At 39.2% G+C, this 15,635-nt stretch overlaps 1 protein-coding gene across 2 annotated transcripts in view; it reads right to left on the bottom strand.

Moving 5' to 3' along the window:
- Positions 1 to 15,635, bottom strand: part of LOC126352307 (ubiquitin carboxyl-terminal hydrolase 34) — a 538,206-nt gene that overhangs the window by 207,460 nt on the left and 315,111 nt on the right. For both annotated transcript variants that reach the window (XR_007565188.1, XM_050002677.1), the window contains exons 35-37: positions 14,662 to 14,788; positions 11,477 to 11,664; positions 8,461 to 8,578 (exon numbers count right to left, since the gene is read on the bottom strand). Coding sequence is in view for 1 of the 2 variants with exons in the window: in XM_050002677.1 (XP_049858634.1) it covers positions 8,461 to 8,578; positions 11,477 to 11,664; positions 14,662 to 14,788 (433 nt within the window). In the remaining variant the exon portion in view is untranslated. The remainder of the gene's footprint in view (positions 1 to 8,460; positions 8,579 to 11,476; positions 11,665 to 14,661; positions 14,789 to 15,635) is intronic.

Raw genomic sequence — 15,635 nt, forward strand, 5'->3', positions numbered from 1 at the left:
TGTTATCATTTTATATGTTCTTTGAACAAGCTCCCTGGTGTCATCTTAAGATGTGGCGAGCACAGCTATGAATACAGTAATGTCATAAATGTGTCCAGATACTGATTTGCACTAAAGAACTGAAGTGCAGTAATTGGCATGTGCTATTGCACAGAGTAATGTTGTTAATAGTGAAACTTTATGACCACATTTTTTGTTGTTGCGCTAAACAACTGAAGTGCAGTAATTGGCATGAGCTATTGTAATGTTAATAGTGAAACTTTAAGGCCACATTTTTTGTTGTTGTTATTGCACAGATAGCAACCATATCAGTAATTTTAAATTAACTCTGAAGAAAAAGAAAACAGGCTAAATTAACCCCTTAACTTAAAACCTTTGAACACAGGATTGCCTGAAGGTTCAAAATGTATCTCTTGTAAGCAGAGGAACATGAGGATATCCCATGTAAAAAAAGCTTTCCTTCTTCCATACATGTTCTTAAATTTTTCATTCACATCCTATTGCAATAAAGGATTCATTAATCACATGGTGTTTTCTGTGATCCTGTCTCATGCTTTTGGTGACAATTGTTGGGAAGTGATTGGAGAAATAGAACAACTTCTCACTTGTTCTGTTTTAGGGTAATCTTAATCAATTAATACTACGTCTTCCTATCTGATGGTTTTGTGTCAGTTTTCTGGATTTTTTAAATTTTATTTTGAGTGTGGATGTCATCTTTTGTTGTTGTGAGGCAGCTTGTCTGGCAACAGCTGAATAGCTTTGTGATTGAGGGTTGTCTCCTTAGTTTGTCCGTGACAACTACTGGAACTATTTTTAAAGTATCTGCAGGCTTATTAATGTAGATATTATTGTGCATGTACATTTACAAGTGTACGTGTTTGTATCAATCTCTCTTACTTCTGTTTGCATAGTAGTGCAGACTTTACTACATATGTTCTCAGAGAGGCAGCGATGTATACATAATTCTGTTGGTACCTTTAATTTCTTCAACATTCTTCTCTTCTACAAACTACAGGGAATTCATGTGGAAAACAGGACAATTTCCTGAGCAGTTTATGCATAAGTCTAGTGTTCACTACAGCGACCATGCTTTGTAAGAATCTTTTCCACTTTTGCCGCATATAACTTTGCCATTATACCTTACTGTATAATGATCACATTTTTGACATTTATAGCATCACAACAAATTGGTTACATAAGGTCTTGCCTTCAGCTGAATAACTCCAGCCTTGACACAATCAGGAAGTATAAGCAAACCGAATGATAAGATCAAAGTGGTTGTCTTCTTCAGCTAACCATTCGCTCACTTCATCACATTTCTAACTTCTGTTATGCTTTCCATTTCCAAATCTTTTGCAGTTTAGTGATGTCCATGTCCATGACTTCTGCAGGAGAGTGGTCACTTGATGGGAGACAGCAGTTTCAACCAATAGTATTCCACTGTCATTTCAAATTAATATGATACATTTTACAGTTCTAACAATACTTCCCAAAGATTTACTCATGTGCAAAAGGGATACATTTATCTGGTAAATTTGATCGTTGGCACTGACCTGCCCATGACTTTGGAACTTCGGATTTGTTGAGCTCATACTCAGCCATTACTGGCTGAACTACTGAGGGAAGTACATATGACAGACAGAGGTAGCAGAAGGGAAATAGTGCTGGTCTGTTTGCCAATCATGTAGTTGTGGTCTTCAGTCCAGGGACTAGTTTATGCTACTCTATCCTGTGCAAGTTTCTTCATCTGTGAGTAACTACTGCAACTAAATCCTTCTGAATCTGCTTAGTTTATTCATCTCTTGGTCTCCCTTTTCAATTTTTACCCCCCACACTTCCCTCCAGTACTAAACTGGGATCCCTTGATGTCTCTTGAAGTCCTACTAACCGACCCCTTTTTCTAATCAAGTTGTGCCACAAATTCTGTTTCACACCAATTCTATTCAGTACCTCCTCATTAGTTATGTGATCTAACCATCTAATTTGCAGCATTCTTCTGAAGTACCATATTTTGAAAACTCCTATTCTCTTCTTGTCTAAACTGTTTATTGTCCATGTTTCATTTGCTTCTCCTTCTTCTCCTTCTCTACTTTCAAAAAAGAATTCCTGACACTTTAACCATCTAATTTGCAGCATTCTTCTGAAGTACCATATTTTGAAAACTCCTATTCTCTTCTTGTCTAAACTGTTTATTGTCCATGTTTCATTTGCTTCTCCTTCTTCTCCTTCTCTACTTTCAAAAAAGAATTCCTGACACTTTACTCGAAGTTAACAAATTTCTCTTCTTCAGAAATGCTTTCTTTGCCATTGACAGTCTACATTTTATATCCTCTCTACTTCAAACATCATCAGTTATTTTGCCACCCAAACAGCAAAACTCATTTACTAATCTAATCCCCTCAGCATCATCTGATTTAATACAACTACATATCATAATCCTCATTTTGCTTTTGTTGATCTTCATCTAATATCCTCCTTTCAAGACAATATCCAATCTGTTAAACTGCTCTTCCAACTCCTTTGCTGTCTGTGACAGAATGAGTGTCATCGCCAAACTTGAAAATTTTTGTTTCTTCTCCGTGAATTTTAATTGCTACTCCAAATTTTTCTTTTGTTTCCTTTACTGCTAGCTGAGTACACAGATTAAGTAACATCGGGGGTAGGCTACAGCCCTCTCTCACTCCCTTCTCAACCACTGGTTCTCTTTCATGCTTCCCGACTCTTTATATCTGCCATCTGGTTTCTGTAAAAATTGTTAACAGCCTTTCACTCCCTGTATTTCACCACTGGCGCCTTTAGAATTTGAAAAAGTGCATGCCAGGCAACATTGTCAAAAGCTTTCTCCAAGTCTACAACCACTGTAAAAGTATGTTTGTCTTTCCTAAAGCTATCTTCTATGAGAAGACGTAGGGCCAGTATTGCCTCATGTGTTCCTACATTTCTCTGGAGCCCAAACTGGTCTTCCTTGAGGTCTGCGTCTACCTGTTTTTCCATTCTTCTGTACAGAATTCATGTTAGTATTTTGCACCAGTGACTTACTAAACTGTTAGTTCAGTAATTTTCACACCTGTCAGTACCTGCTTTGTTTGGAACTGGAATTATTACATTCTTCTTGAAATCTGAGTGTATTTTGCCTATCTTGTACATCTTTCTCACCCAAGGGAAGAGTTTTGTCACGGTTGGCTCCCGCAAGGCTATCAGTAGTTCTATTGGAATGTTCTCTACTCCCAGGGACTTGTTTCTACTTAGTACTTTCATTGCTGTCAAATTGTTTACAAATTATCATATCTCCCATCTCATCTACATCTACATCCTCTTCCATTTCCATAATATTGCCCTCAAGTACATCTCCCTTGTACAGAACCTCTATACACTCCTTCCACATTTCTGTTATCCCTTCTTTGCTTATGACTGGTTTTCTTTTTGAGCTACTTAGGTGGTTCTCTTTTCTCCAAGGCTCACTTTAATTTTTCTATAGGCAGCATCTTCCTTTTTCTAGTGATATATACTTCTAAATCCTTGCGTTTGTCCTTTAGCTATTTCTGCTTAGCCATTTTGCACTTCCTGTCAACTTAATTTTATTGACATTTGTATTCCCTATTGCCTGTTTCACTTACTACAGTTTTATATTTTCTCATTTCACCAATTAAATTCAGTATCTCTTGTGTTAGCTAAGGATTTCTACTAGCCCCCGCCTCTTTGCTACTTGATGCTCTGCTGCCTTCACTATTTCATCTCTCAAAGCTACTCATTCTTCTTCTTCTTCTTTCCTTTCACCTGTTCTTGTGAATCATCCACTAATGCTCTCTCTGAAACTAAAAATTACGGATGTAATTTCCCCTTGCTTTCAGCCATTTGCAGAACCAGCACAGCAAGGCCATTTTCGTCAATGTTACAAGGTCAGATCAGTCAGTCTTACGGACTGTTGCCCCTGCAACTACCCAAAAGGCTGGTACCCCTCTTCAGGAACTACATGACTGTCTGGCCTCTCAACAGATACATCCTCCATTATGGTTGCATCTACGGTACGGCTATCTGTATCGCACCAATGGATGGTCCATGGTTACCAATCATATGCTAGCAGAACCATTATTTTAAGTCCCCCTGGGGGTGGAGGGGAAACACTTTTGTCTAATGTTTCGTGACTACTAAATTCCGCTGTAGCACAGAACTATATATCTGAGTGCAACATTCCTTTGTACAGTATATGTTGAAAAGAATGTCTTCCAGTAGTGTAAGCAATCCCACTCGGAAAAGTATATAATGCTGTCTATTTAATTTGGGAGGTACAAACCTTCTGTGCATCATAGTGATGCAAAAACGTTTTATTTGCCTACATCAAACAATATGTGGTGCTGAATTTGCATGGGTTTTCTCTGCTGATCATTAAAGACACATTATGAAAGCCTTTTAATCCAATTCCGGTGTTTTTATAGTTATTATTCAACACAAAATTACCATCTGCTCAATTGCTGGAAAGATGATTGTTGGTAGCCTTTTGCTTGGGAAATGTCCAGTATACAAACTTTTCACAACCACAAAACCTCATCCAGTAGGTTTGCAAGCAATGTGTAGGCTAGCTAGTGTACTAATTGTTTTCCTGTTCACACTGACTAGTATGACACAGCAAAGGCTCATAAAAATAGCAAATAATAACAATGCTATCACAACACTGGCTTGATCAGACAAAACTGCACTATTTGCAGTACTGGCATTTCCTCTATGTGAAGAGCGACTGTTTTATGTAAATCCATACTATTGGCTCAAATGTTGTCAAAAGGAGCAAACAGCTCAGAAAACCACCAAAACTTAGCAAAATCAATATGATGGCAAATCCATGATGGCACAGAAACAGCTGTATTAGGACAAACTCACTGCACAGAGGAGTCCCTGACAAAACTTAGTTAAATTAATGTACTTTCAAATTCAAGATTTGCCATTATATTACTGTTATGATTATTGAAGTTCCACAAATGTGTGTCGAAAGCTACAAGTTTTCAGTTGTTTGTGTAGTGTGTGGCCCGGGCTTACCATTCATCCAACTCAATGAAGTGAACCCCCAAAAACTACACTAAAATTTTTGATTAGAACCATTCTCATATCCCCTCTATTGTGCTTCCACTGCTACCATGCCAATGGATTGGAGAATTTTTGATTCTGTTTATACATGCAGAGTGAAGTATAGTAACCCTGTAGAGATCTAGAGGCATCACATTCTTAAATTTGACAAAAAGTCACGCTGGTTTTTCTTGATTTATTTACCTTCTGTTCACTGACTCACTAGAGTCCATAGATGCAGTTTTGACAAGAACACGTGCCACATAACATATTCTGTTAGCCAGCAAAGATCTAGGACAAGTGGTCCTTTTTCTAAAAAAAAACTGGACTTAACAATGCTCCTATTGAAGTAGTCCCCTCGGCTATCTATACACAGTTGTCTTTGCGGCTTGGAAGCATGCAGGGAAATTTTCAATAAAAAATAAAAAATTTGGCAATCTATACGAATAACCGCAAAGAAGCATGGAATGAAGTACTGCATCAATATTAAAACAAAATTGGTACAAGGAGCTAAAACAATGGAGGAATGGGTGTGGCTGGCTGACTGACTGCAAAAAAGAGGAGGAGCCAGTCACCTTGCAACACACTAAAACCTCCAGCCTAAAAATCTAGGCCAGAGTCCAGACACGTAACAAAACTTAGAACCTTAGTCACATTCGTCTCATCATCAGCTAAATTAGAGGGTAGATCCCCACCAATATTTGCTTCTGCCCTTGCAGCACAGGACAAAATACACACTGTTAAAATATGGATGATATAGATGTGCATGTTACAACCATCACAAAACAAGGGATCCTCTCGCTGGAGTAAAAAGCTATGTGTGAGAGGGCAGTGCCCAATTCTAAGATGTGTGAGGGTCACTTCATCCCACCTGAGCAACTGACAGGAGGTACGCCATGGCTGGGTTGCTGACTTCACCAACTGCAGCTTACTGGTCATCACTGCCAGCCACTCATCATCCCACAACTGCATGCACTTCCTGTGTAGTGCAGAAATGACATCCTGCAAGGAAACAGGACACTGTGCCACATCCTGTCCTCTACAGGTCTCCTTGGCAGCCGGATCAGCCTGTTAATTTCTCCGTATCCCTACATGACCAGGCAACCAGCAGAATGACACCTGCTTACCCCCCATTGGATCATATATCAGCTGGACCAGCTCCTCAGTGGGGTACAGGTTGTGTAATGATTGTAAGGCACTAAGGGAATCGAAGTAAATGAGAAACTGTTTGCCCCAAATATGACACATCTGCTCTCCAGTACCTTCAGGATCATGTGGAACTCTGCTGTGAAAATGGTATAATCATCAGCAAGGTGAATCCTGGTGACATGGTCAGGGAACACAACAGAGCAGCCAAAGGAATTCCCTTGTTTGCAGCCACCAATGTAAACTACTGTGAAATCATTATGCACATCTAAAATGTTAAAATAAAAGTGAGACTGGAATGTAAGATCTGGCTTACTATTTTTCTTAAAATTAGTCAAGTCTAAAACAAGTGTGGGTCTCTGGAGGAGCCAAGGTGAAAATCTTCTCCAACCTCAAAGTAAAACATTATAACTGGCCACATCCATCTCAAAAAGATAATCCTATGAGTGAATCCCATAGGGGCTTATTGCTTGTGCTGATTACAATAAAGCTGTGCCAATGGAAGCCGAGCAACAGTATGGTATGCACATGCATATGGTGTGGACAGAGTTTTATTTACATGGCGCACCATAAGAAGCCATTGTCTGTTCTGAAGTGGTGGTTCACCAGCCTCTGCACAGAGATGTGGTATGGTGCTTGTCCTGAATGCCCCAGTGGCCAATCGAGTCCCTTCATGATGCACCACGTCCAACTTATTTAAATAAGAAGGTCTCACAGACCTATACACCGTGCATCCATAATTGAGCCGAGACCGCATAAATGCCCCGTAAAACTGGAGCAGACAAGTCGTCTGCTCCCCATGTACTTGGTTAAGACTTTTTAAAATACTGAGAGTCGTAAGTGACTGTTTCTGGGGACAGTTTTGGCATTATTTTGCAAGGATTTGGTTCCATCTACATTGCAGTAGGCAAGTAGGCACCAAAACACCACAGAGCCTTATGAAATAGCATGTTTTACCATTAACAGCATGGAAACAAAACAAATCTAAATTACTTCGGAATTGCTAAACCTATAATGTTTGCGATCACACTTGGCAATTAAAATCAAGAGACACTAAACCACTTGTTTAGTACCAGAAATGCATAAAAATTCTGCGGTGAAAAAAATTCCTGTACTCCACATTCCACGGCAGACAAATACTCCTTACTGATAGCCTCCCCTCATTCACACAATTGCTTCTTTATGGTTATAGTGACACAAAAGCAATAACAAACAGTTGGCTTTTATTAACAATTTACAATTCAATTTTATTACACTGCAGACTAAACTTTCCAGTTAAGCTACTCCCCCCCCCCCCCCCCCCCCCTTTCCTTCCTTCAGTTCCTTACTACAATTTAGCTCAATAGCAAACTGGTGGATATTTATTGTATTGACAACACGGTTCTCAGGATTTATTGACAACACTAATTCTCAGCATTTACATTTTCTTCCACGGCAAAGGTAAGAAGGCTGTGAGTTATGAGGGAGGGAGGGTGTGTGTGTGTGAGAGATAGAGAGAGAGAGAGAGAGAGAGAGAGAGAGAGAGAGAGAGAGAGAGAGAGAGAGAGAGAGAGAGAGAGAGATTATTTGAAAAGAGACTCATAATCAGAATTATAAACTTCAAGCATGCTGGACTAGCTGTGGGTCAGCAACATCTATTAATCAGTACAATGAAAAAGTTGCAAATTTTACTTTATGATGACTAGCTTTGGGCCGAGACCCATTTTCAAATCATTGTAACATAGTCAACAATAGTCTTTTCGAAGATGTGAAAACCATGTCAAAAATGTGCAATGAGCAGTTGCAACACATAGATAACCCACTGCACCATCATTTTCTATCTGTATGTACTGCAACCATTCGTTGCACATTTCTGACATGGTTTTAACTTCTTTGGAAATACCATTTTTGAGTATGTTACGGCACTCTGAAAATTGTTCTCAGTCTGAAACTCGTCATCAAATAAATAAATAAAGTAAAATTTGCAACTTGGGCTGTCTTTCTGTTGTATGGAAATGGGTTTTGTCTCAGACTGCAACACTATGCAGCAGCAACTGCACAAAATTACCATACAAATATGAACATACGAACATCTTTATCATTGTTAACATGTTTTATGCAGAAACAACTGATACAAAATAATTGCATACTTTTGTTATCTTTACAACTGAATGTTTATGAATAATTGTACTTTACTATCCTACCCATGCTTTTTACTTCAAATGGGATTAGAAACAGTGATGTTTAAACGTCATTAGTCAAAGACAAGGAACTCACCAATGAAAGTAGCATTCTTACGAAACGTGTAACACAAGAATGATTTCCAATTTTATTTGGATCTGGCTCTTCTTCTGTATCACCATCGCTCTTTAAATACAAAGGAGCATGATTTGGCCTATCAAAAGAAACAATTTTTGAAATGTTACCGATCTGTGCTTTGCAAAAAGACTTAAATTGCATAAAGTGTATTTATTATACAGAAAAGTAACAAATTAACTGTACAAGTCACTATCAATGATTAAAGTTGTACAATATTTTTGTCAAAAGAGATGAAAAATATTAGTAAATATATAAACAAACATTTTTAGAAAGCAGTTAAACAGTACCTGTTAAGCAATACATTTTCTACAGTGAAGGTCTACTCAGAGTACAGGTTTGATAAAAAATGCATGAGAATAACAGAAAAATAATGGAAATTACTGGCTAGAACAATACATAAAACAGAGGAAAGGCAACCACTCACCTATAGTGGATCAATGTGTAGAGCCACAGTAGCACATTACAGAAAACAGCATTCACATTATCTTTTGAGCACTAGATCTTTTTCTCACAACAGTACACACACTCACAGACAGACACCAGAACAAACATTCCTGTTGCCACTGCAAGATCATTAAAACTCAATTACTGAAAGGAGTTGTCTGAGCTGGTTGAGGTGGGGAGGGGGAAGTGGGAAAGAGAGAGGGTTTATTGACAGATATATTCACGGCCCCACAACAAGAGAAAGAAGTTCAGAGAGTGCAACAGAAGGAGATGTAGGAAAATGTAGAGGGGAGGACAGTGGCGGTGGCAGCAGTGGTGATGGTGGTGGTGGTGGTAAGCTCCTATGGGATCAAACTGCTGAGGTCATCGGTCCCTGGGCCTACACACCACTTAATCTAACTTACACTAAGGACAACACACACCCCCATGCCCAAGGGAGGACTCAACCTCCAACGGGGGGAGCCGACTGAAGGAGGAGAGAGAGGTGAAGGTGAAGAAGGAGAGAGGGAGGAGATAGAAGGGAGAGGGGTTGAAAAAAGAAGTTATGCTGAGGGTGGAAGGGGGAGGGAGGGAGTGAGATAGGTCGGAAGGTGGAGAGAGGGAGAATACCTGTATTTGTGGGGGGAGATGAAGAATGGTGAGAGAAGGCAGTGCATGATATGAATGCAGAAGGAGTGATATGGATAGAATAGAGAAGAGAAAACCTACAGGTTACTGGAGATTTAGGCCAGATGGATTGCAAAAGAGCAAGAGATGTTGGAGATACACTTCCCATCTGCACAGTTCAGAGAAACTAGGTCTGGAAGAGAGTATCCAAATGGTTCATGTAGTGAAGTAGCTGTTGAAGTCATTTGTGAGGAGATGTGCAGCAAGTGAGGCAACTGGAGCGTCAAGTTTGAGATTTACCATGGTTTACAATGGCCGTTCATGTGACTAGATGGTTGGTTACTTGCCATAACCACACAGAATGCTGTAAAGTAACTGCAGCAAAGCTGATATATAACAGGGCTGCTTTCACAAGTGATCCTGCTTTTTATTTTGCAGGAAATGGCTGTGATTGGACTGGGGTAGGAGGTGATGGGTGGTTGTATACAATAGGTCTAGCGTCTGGACCAATCCCAAGGCAGTGACCCATGGGGTGCAGGACTGGGAATAGGGTTGGAATAAGGATAGACAGGGATATTCTGTACATTGGGTGGGCAGTTGAACATTACTTTGGGGCATGTGGGTAAAATTCTGGGTAGGAAATCTCTTGCTTCAGAGCATGATGTGAGGAAGTCAAAGCCCTAGTGGAAGACGTGGTTGAGCTTTTCAAGACCAAGCTGATAATGGGTCATCAAAGGATGCTGACTGGTGGCTGGTTAACAGGTTTACTGGTGTGAGAGGAGCAGATGGCATGGGAGACTTGTTTTGGATGAGCTGGATAGGACATTGTCAGTCAGTAGATGCTCTGGTAAGGTTATTGGTTTATTTTGAGAATTTTTGCTTTCCACTGCAGTGTTCACAGATAGCAAGGTTCCCAACGTCGTCCTGACACCAACCCAAAACCTCTTTCCTAATATTCCTAGTGAACCATCTTTCTGACTCACAATTATTTCACTTTCGAAAGCCAGATCTACAAGCAAATCTGTGGTATTATCATTGGTACTGGCACAGCACCATCCTATGGCTACTTATAAAATGAAGTTGCTTTAGGACGTTGCTGTCTAGAGGAATATTTCTTGTCCTATTAACTAATTGTCTGGTCCAAACTCACTGATAGAGATTTCATGGTCTGGATTCACAGCAAGGACAGCTTTTAGTCCTACCCTCCATAATGTCAACACCTATTCCAAAATCCACTTCACCTTGTCCTTCTCAACTCATAAAACCACTTTCCTGGATGTCAATCTCCATCTATCAGATGGCTCTATAAATGCATCTGTTCGTATCAAGTGCGCTAACGACCAACAATACATCCACTCTGACAGTTGTGGCCCATTCCATGTCAAAAAGTCTATTCCTCCATGGACACTGCATCTGCAGTGGAAAGCAGGAATATTCGAAATATACTATATTAGAACCTTTACTGACAGACAATATCCTATCCAGCTTATCCACAAACAAGTATCCCTTTCCATTTGCTCCTCTGACATTAGCCGCTGACCAGTGCTTCTCTAATCATCCAGTGCCAACCTGGCCTGGAAAAGCTAAATCACATCCTTCACCAGGTCTTTCACTACCTCAAGTTGTCACATTTTTACAAAGAGCATATTCGGTAATGGTACAAAATGAGGAAAAACAATAAGTACCACAGCCTACTCTCTCTCTCTCTCTCTCTCTCTCTCTCTCTCTCTCTCTCTCTCTCTCTCTCACACACACACACACACACACACACACGCTCTGTGTGTGTGTGTGTGTGTGTGTGTGTGTGTGTGTGTGTGTGTGTGTGTGAGAGAGAGAGAGAGAGAGAGAGAGAGAGAGAGAGAGAGAGAGAGAGAAGAAGAAGAAGAAGAAGAAGAAGAACGAATACATTTGTTTTCGTTATTACCTTAACCTTTGTATAACGTGTATACACAGTCGCTGAAACATCTGCCTTACAATCTGATTTGGGCATTTGATAAGTATCTGTACAGGCCACCAATCATTTTCTGCCATATGACCAAGAAACCATTCACAAGCAGCTTGTGATGCATTGAACTGCTTTGTTAAAAGTTCCACCCACTGCACCATCGTTGGCTATAAACAAAAAGGGCACATGTGTTTATTGAAAGTTTCCTGGTGGATTGAGTAGTCTATCATTTTTCCGGCATGGATCTGGGATATTATTAAATATTGTCAGCTGACAACCTTTAGCAATTCTCAAGATGAGTCGCTTGTAAGATTATCTCTGTTATCCCTAATGCATGTGCTTTTTTTCCACAATGTAAAGTGCCTTAAAAATCTTGCAAGTGACTCGCCTTGAGAATGGTTGAAAAGATTTAATAATATCCCACATGCAGTCCCAAAAAATGATGAAAAAATGAGCACAATAAACATACATAAATATATAAGGACAAAGAAATAGCGGAGGTATCAATATACAGTTGCATTTGTGTATGTGTATATTTATCTGATTCATATAATCTTCCCACTCTGACTTTACACAAATTATTCTCTAGTCATCAAATACACACAAATGAACATATGGGCTAATTATGTGTGTAAGTTAAAGAATTTATACACAAGGATTAAAGTTTGTTTCCAACACATTCAGTATAGAGATTTAAAACCAGCAGTATCTCACCTACTTCCATGCAAAGACATGGGAGAGTCATTCAATAATTAAAGAGACAAATTGGTCTGGGGAAAAAACTGTTAGTAGGGCAAGTTTGGTACTTTTATGGCTTCAAGTTTTGGCAGCACTGGGATGAGCCCTAATCAGGCGATGTATCAACATTGTTTTGTTTATAATCTCTAAAATACATTTCAAGATGTCGAGGTCGCTTGAAACGTCCACGTTACTTGAACAACATTCTGTTATTCGTTATTTACTTGCTGAAGGCAAGAAACCAGTGAATATATACTGTAGAATATATGTAGAGTTTATGGTGAAGGTTGTATGAATCATGCAAATTTTTACAAGTGTGTAGAGCAGTTAAAAAATGGTCATGATTCAGTAACCCACGAAACCACTCTGGCCGACCAGTTGCAGTTTCAACTCCCTGACTTGAAAGTCAAATTAATGACATTATTCATGCCGACCAGAGTGTGACTGTGGAAATAATAGTTGATAAGGTTCAAGTAAGTACTGGTACAGTTCATAACATTATCTATAACAAGCTGAAGCACCGCAAAACATGTGCAAGATGCGTCCCAAAGGAGTTGACGTGGCTACAAAAGGAAACGAGGTTGTGAGTGAGCCAAGAGCTAAAGGAACATTATGAAATAGAAGGTGAGCACTTCTGCAACAAAATTTTAACTTGTGATGAAACTTGGGTTCATTATTATTGGCCAGAATCAAAAAGGGAAAGCATGGAATGGAAGCACACCAGCTCACCTGTCAAGAAAAAATTCAAAACCCAAGTATCAGCAGGAAAAGTGATGTTGATGGTGTTTTGAGAAGCTGAAGGTCCAGTTTTTTGTGATTATCTCTAAGAGCAGTGTACAATGAGCAGCCAATACTACTCGCATTTGCTTTTGAACAGTGTAAAGGCAGCCATAAGAGAGAGATGTTGTGGATCTCAGAAGAGAGGTGTGATTCTCCAGCAAGAAAACGCATGCCTTCATATTGTTCAACTAACCCATGAAACCCTAGACAAAATGGGCTGGAAAGTACTGGCTCATCCCCTTACAGTCCTGATTTAGCACCTAGTGATTTCTATTTGTTTGGTACACTGAAGGAGGCATTACGTGGGAAGAACTTCCAGGACAACGAGGATGTGAAAAAGTTTGTAGGAAATTGGTTCAAGCATCAAGATAAACAGTTCTTTCAGCTGGAATAAAAAGCCTGTACCCTGTTGGAACAAGTGCATAAATGTTCAAGGAGATTATGTTGAAAAGGAGAAAAAGTAATGTTTTGTAAAAATGAACCTCTTTTTTTCTCCAGAGCAATTTTTATCTGTAACCCTTTAAATGCTCTGGACATGTTGATACATGCACCTTTCTACCTGTCCCTGTGTGCTCTGAACATGTTTACGTGTGACACCAGTCCTTCTACCTGATACTCTAAATGTGTATATGTGTGGACACGTTCAGAGTACCAGGTAGAAGGATTGGCAGCATGTGTAAACACGTACAGAGCACACAGGGACAGGTACAAAGGAGTGCGTGTTAACACGTCCAGAGCAGTTAAAGGGTTAATTACTCAATGACCCTTATAGTATTAAAACCAATTTCATTCAGCAAATAAAAAATTACCTTAAAACAACAGGTTATTCAAATGCTAAATGACAATCACAACTCTGTATCTGTGTCACAAAATCTGCAAAGATTGAGCATATAGTTCCCTCAAAATACATACATACATACATACATACATACATACATACATTCAGAAAGGCCTTTAGCTCATCTTTAGAGTTGGCCAAAATGGGATCCTACTATTCTCTAGAGTAAATCTCACTTTACTCAACCAAAGACAATCACAAAATCTATAAAGATCATATACAGTGCACAGTTTTGTTATCAGCATTAATCTAACATCAAAGATCATGATGGCTGTTCCTTGGTTGAGTATAAAACAGCACTGTTCTACAGGTAAAGATTTTTCAGCCCTAGGGGTATCAAGTAACTGGACAGAATTTTAGTGAGGATTTTACCATCAACTGAGAGCAGTGTAAGTTCATGATAGTTGCAACAATCGGACCTGTCACTATTTTTAGAAATGGTTATAATTAATATTCTTCTGTGGTCAATAGACATGGTTTGAGTTGCCCATATTTTAGTTGCAAATAACGGATATAATGGATAACTGTGGGATTCTCCTGTACCTACAGCACCTTCATTAGCTTAACTTTCCTAAATATTGTCTGTGGAATCTGACATGGAAACTAATTACCAATATACTGATGGTAGCTGTTCCGAATTATTATGTTCAATCAATCTAAACCAACTGTTCCTTTTCAATCACTGGTAGATCATTATCATTTAACTATCTGTGTACAGTTTGTGTGTCTAATTTTTAATACTGGTAAGTGTTCACCAAAAAATTAAGTTTAGGAGCATAACAACATAAACATGTCAGTTTCTATTTACCTTTTCTTTAGCATGGATAAATGTCTCCACAAAAAATGACGTGGACAATTGAGCAGCCATTTCCGTAATATCGGACTGCAGGCTGATGAGAGTCTGAGGAATGTATCCACATACTTGCCACATAAAGCTGGAAAACAACAATACACATTTAGTATCTGTATCATACATGCTATCTTTCAAAATTTAAGAGTGTGTGAAACAAGTCACTAATCTTTCTAGCCACATGGCACATTAGTGCATGTCAAGTCTTACTTCCAACACACACACACACACACACACACACACACACACACACACACACACACACACAAAAGCACACTTGGAGAAAAAAGGGAGCAGAACACACATTTTTTAATGGAATAATATAATCCGCTTTAGCCAGGATCATTTACTTATAAAATCTGAAGATTTTGGGAGCTATCTACATGTTCATCATCAGAAGTGTAGCTGCTGTTAAGTCTCAAATTACTTCTCTAAGGATGCAGTGCTCCTGATTCTAGTAACTGTTTCTGTTCCACTCCAGGCTCTTCCAGTTTGAGTATTACCCATGGGCAGCCAGGTGCCTGCAGTCAGAAGTGGAAAGGAAAAGGCAAACAGCTCAAGTGTGGTAGTCAGTACTTTCCACACAACAATGCCAGCTACTGGTTTTGACCACAACTAACAAAGTATAATCACTATGAGATGTGTTTGAATTGTCTGTTTATCTACTAACATTTTGTAACATTTATGGAACATGACATCTTTTTATTCGCAACTGATGCAATATTTTGTGTCAGACCCCATTTTTCCATATGACACACACAATTTCTCAGTGCTGGATGTGAATCTGCAACCTTTCTGTAGTTTTTATCCTTCTCATGATACGAAGAAGCTGTTGCAATATGTTGATTTGCACATTTGATGTCAGGTTTATTTCTGGGAAGCTTGGCAAATGCACTTCAAAATACCACTATAATAAATTATTCCTGCTTAAT

This window comes from Schistocerca gregaria, chromosome 1 (genome assembly GCF_023897955.1).
Source record: "Schistocerca gregaria isolate iqSchGreg1 chromosome 1, iqSchGreg1.2, whole genome shotgun sequence".
Classification (NCBI taxonomy): domain Eukaryota; kingdom Metazoa; phylum Arthropoda; class Insecta; order Orthoptera; family Acrididae; genus Schistocerca; species Schistocerca gregaria.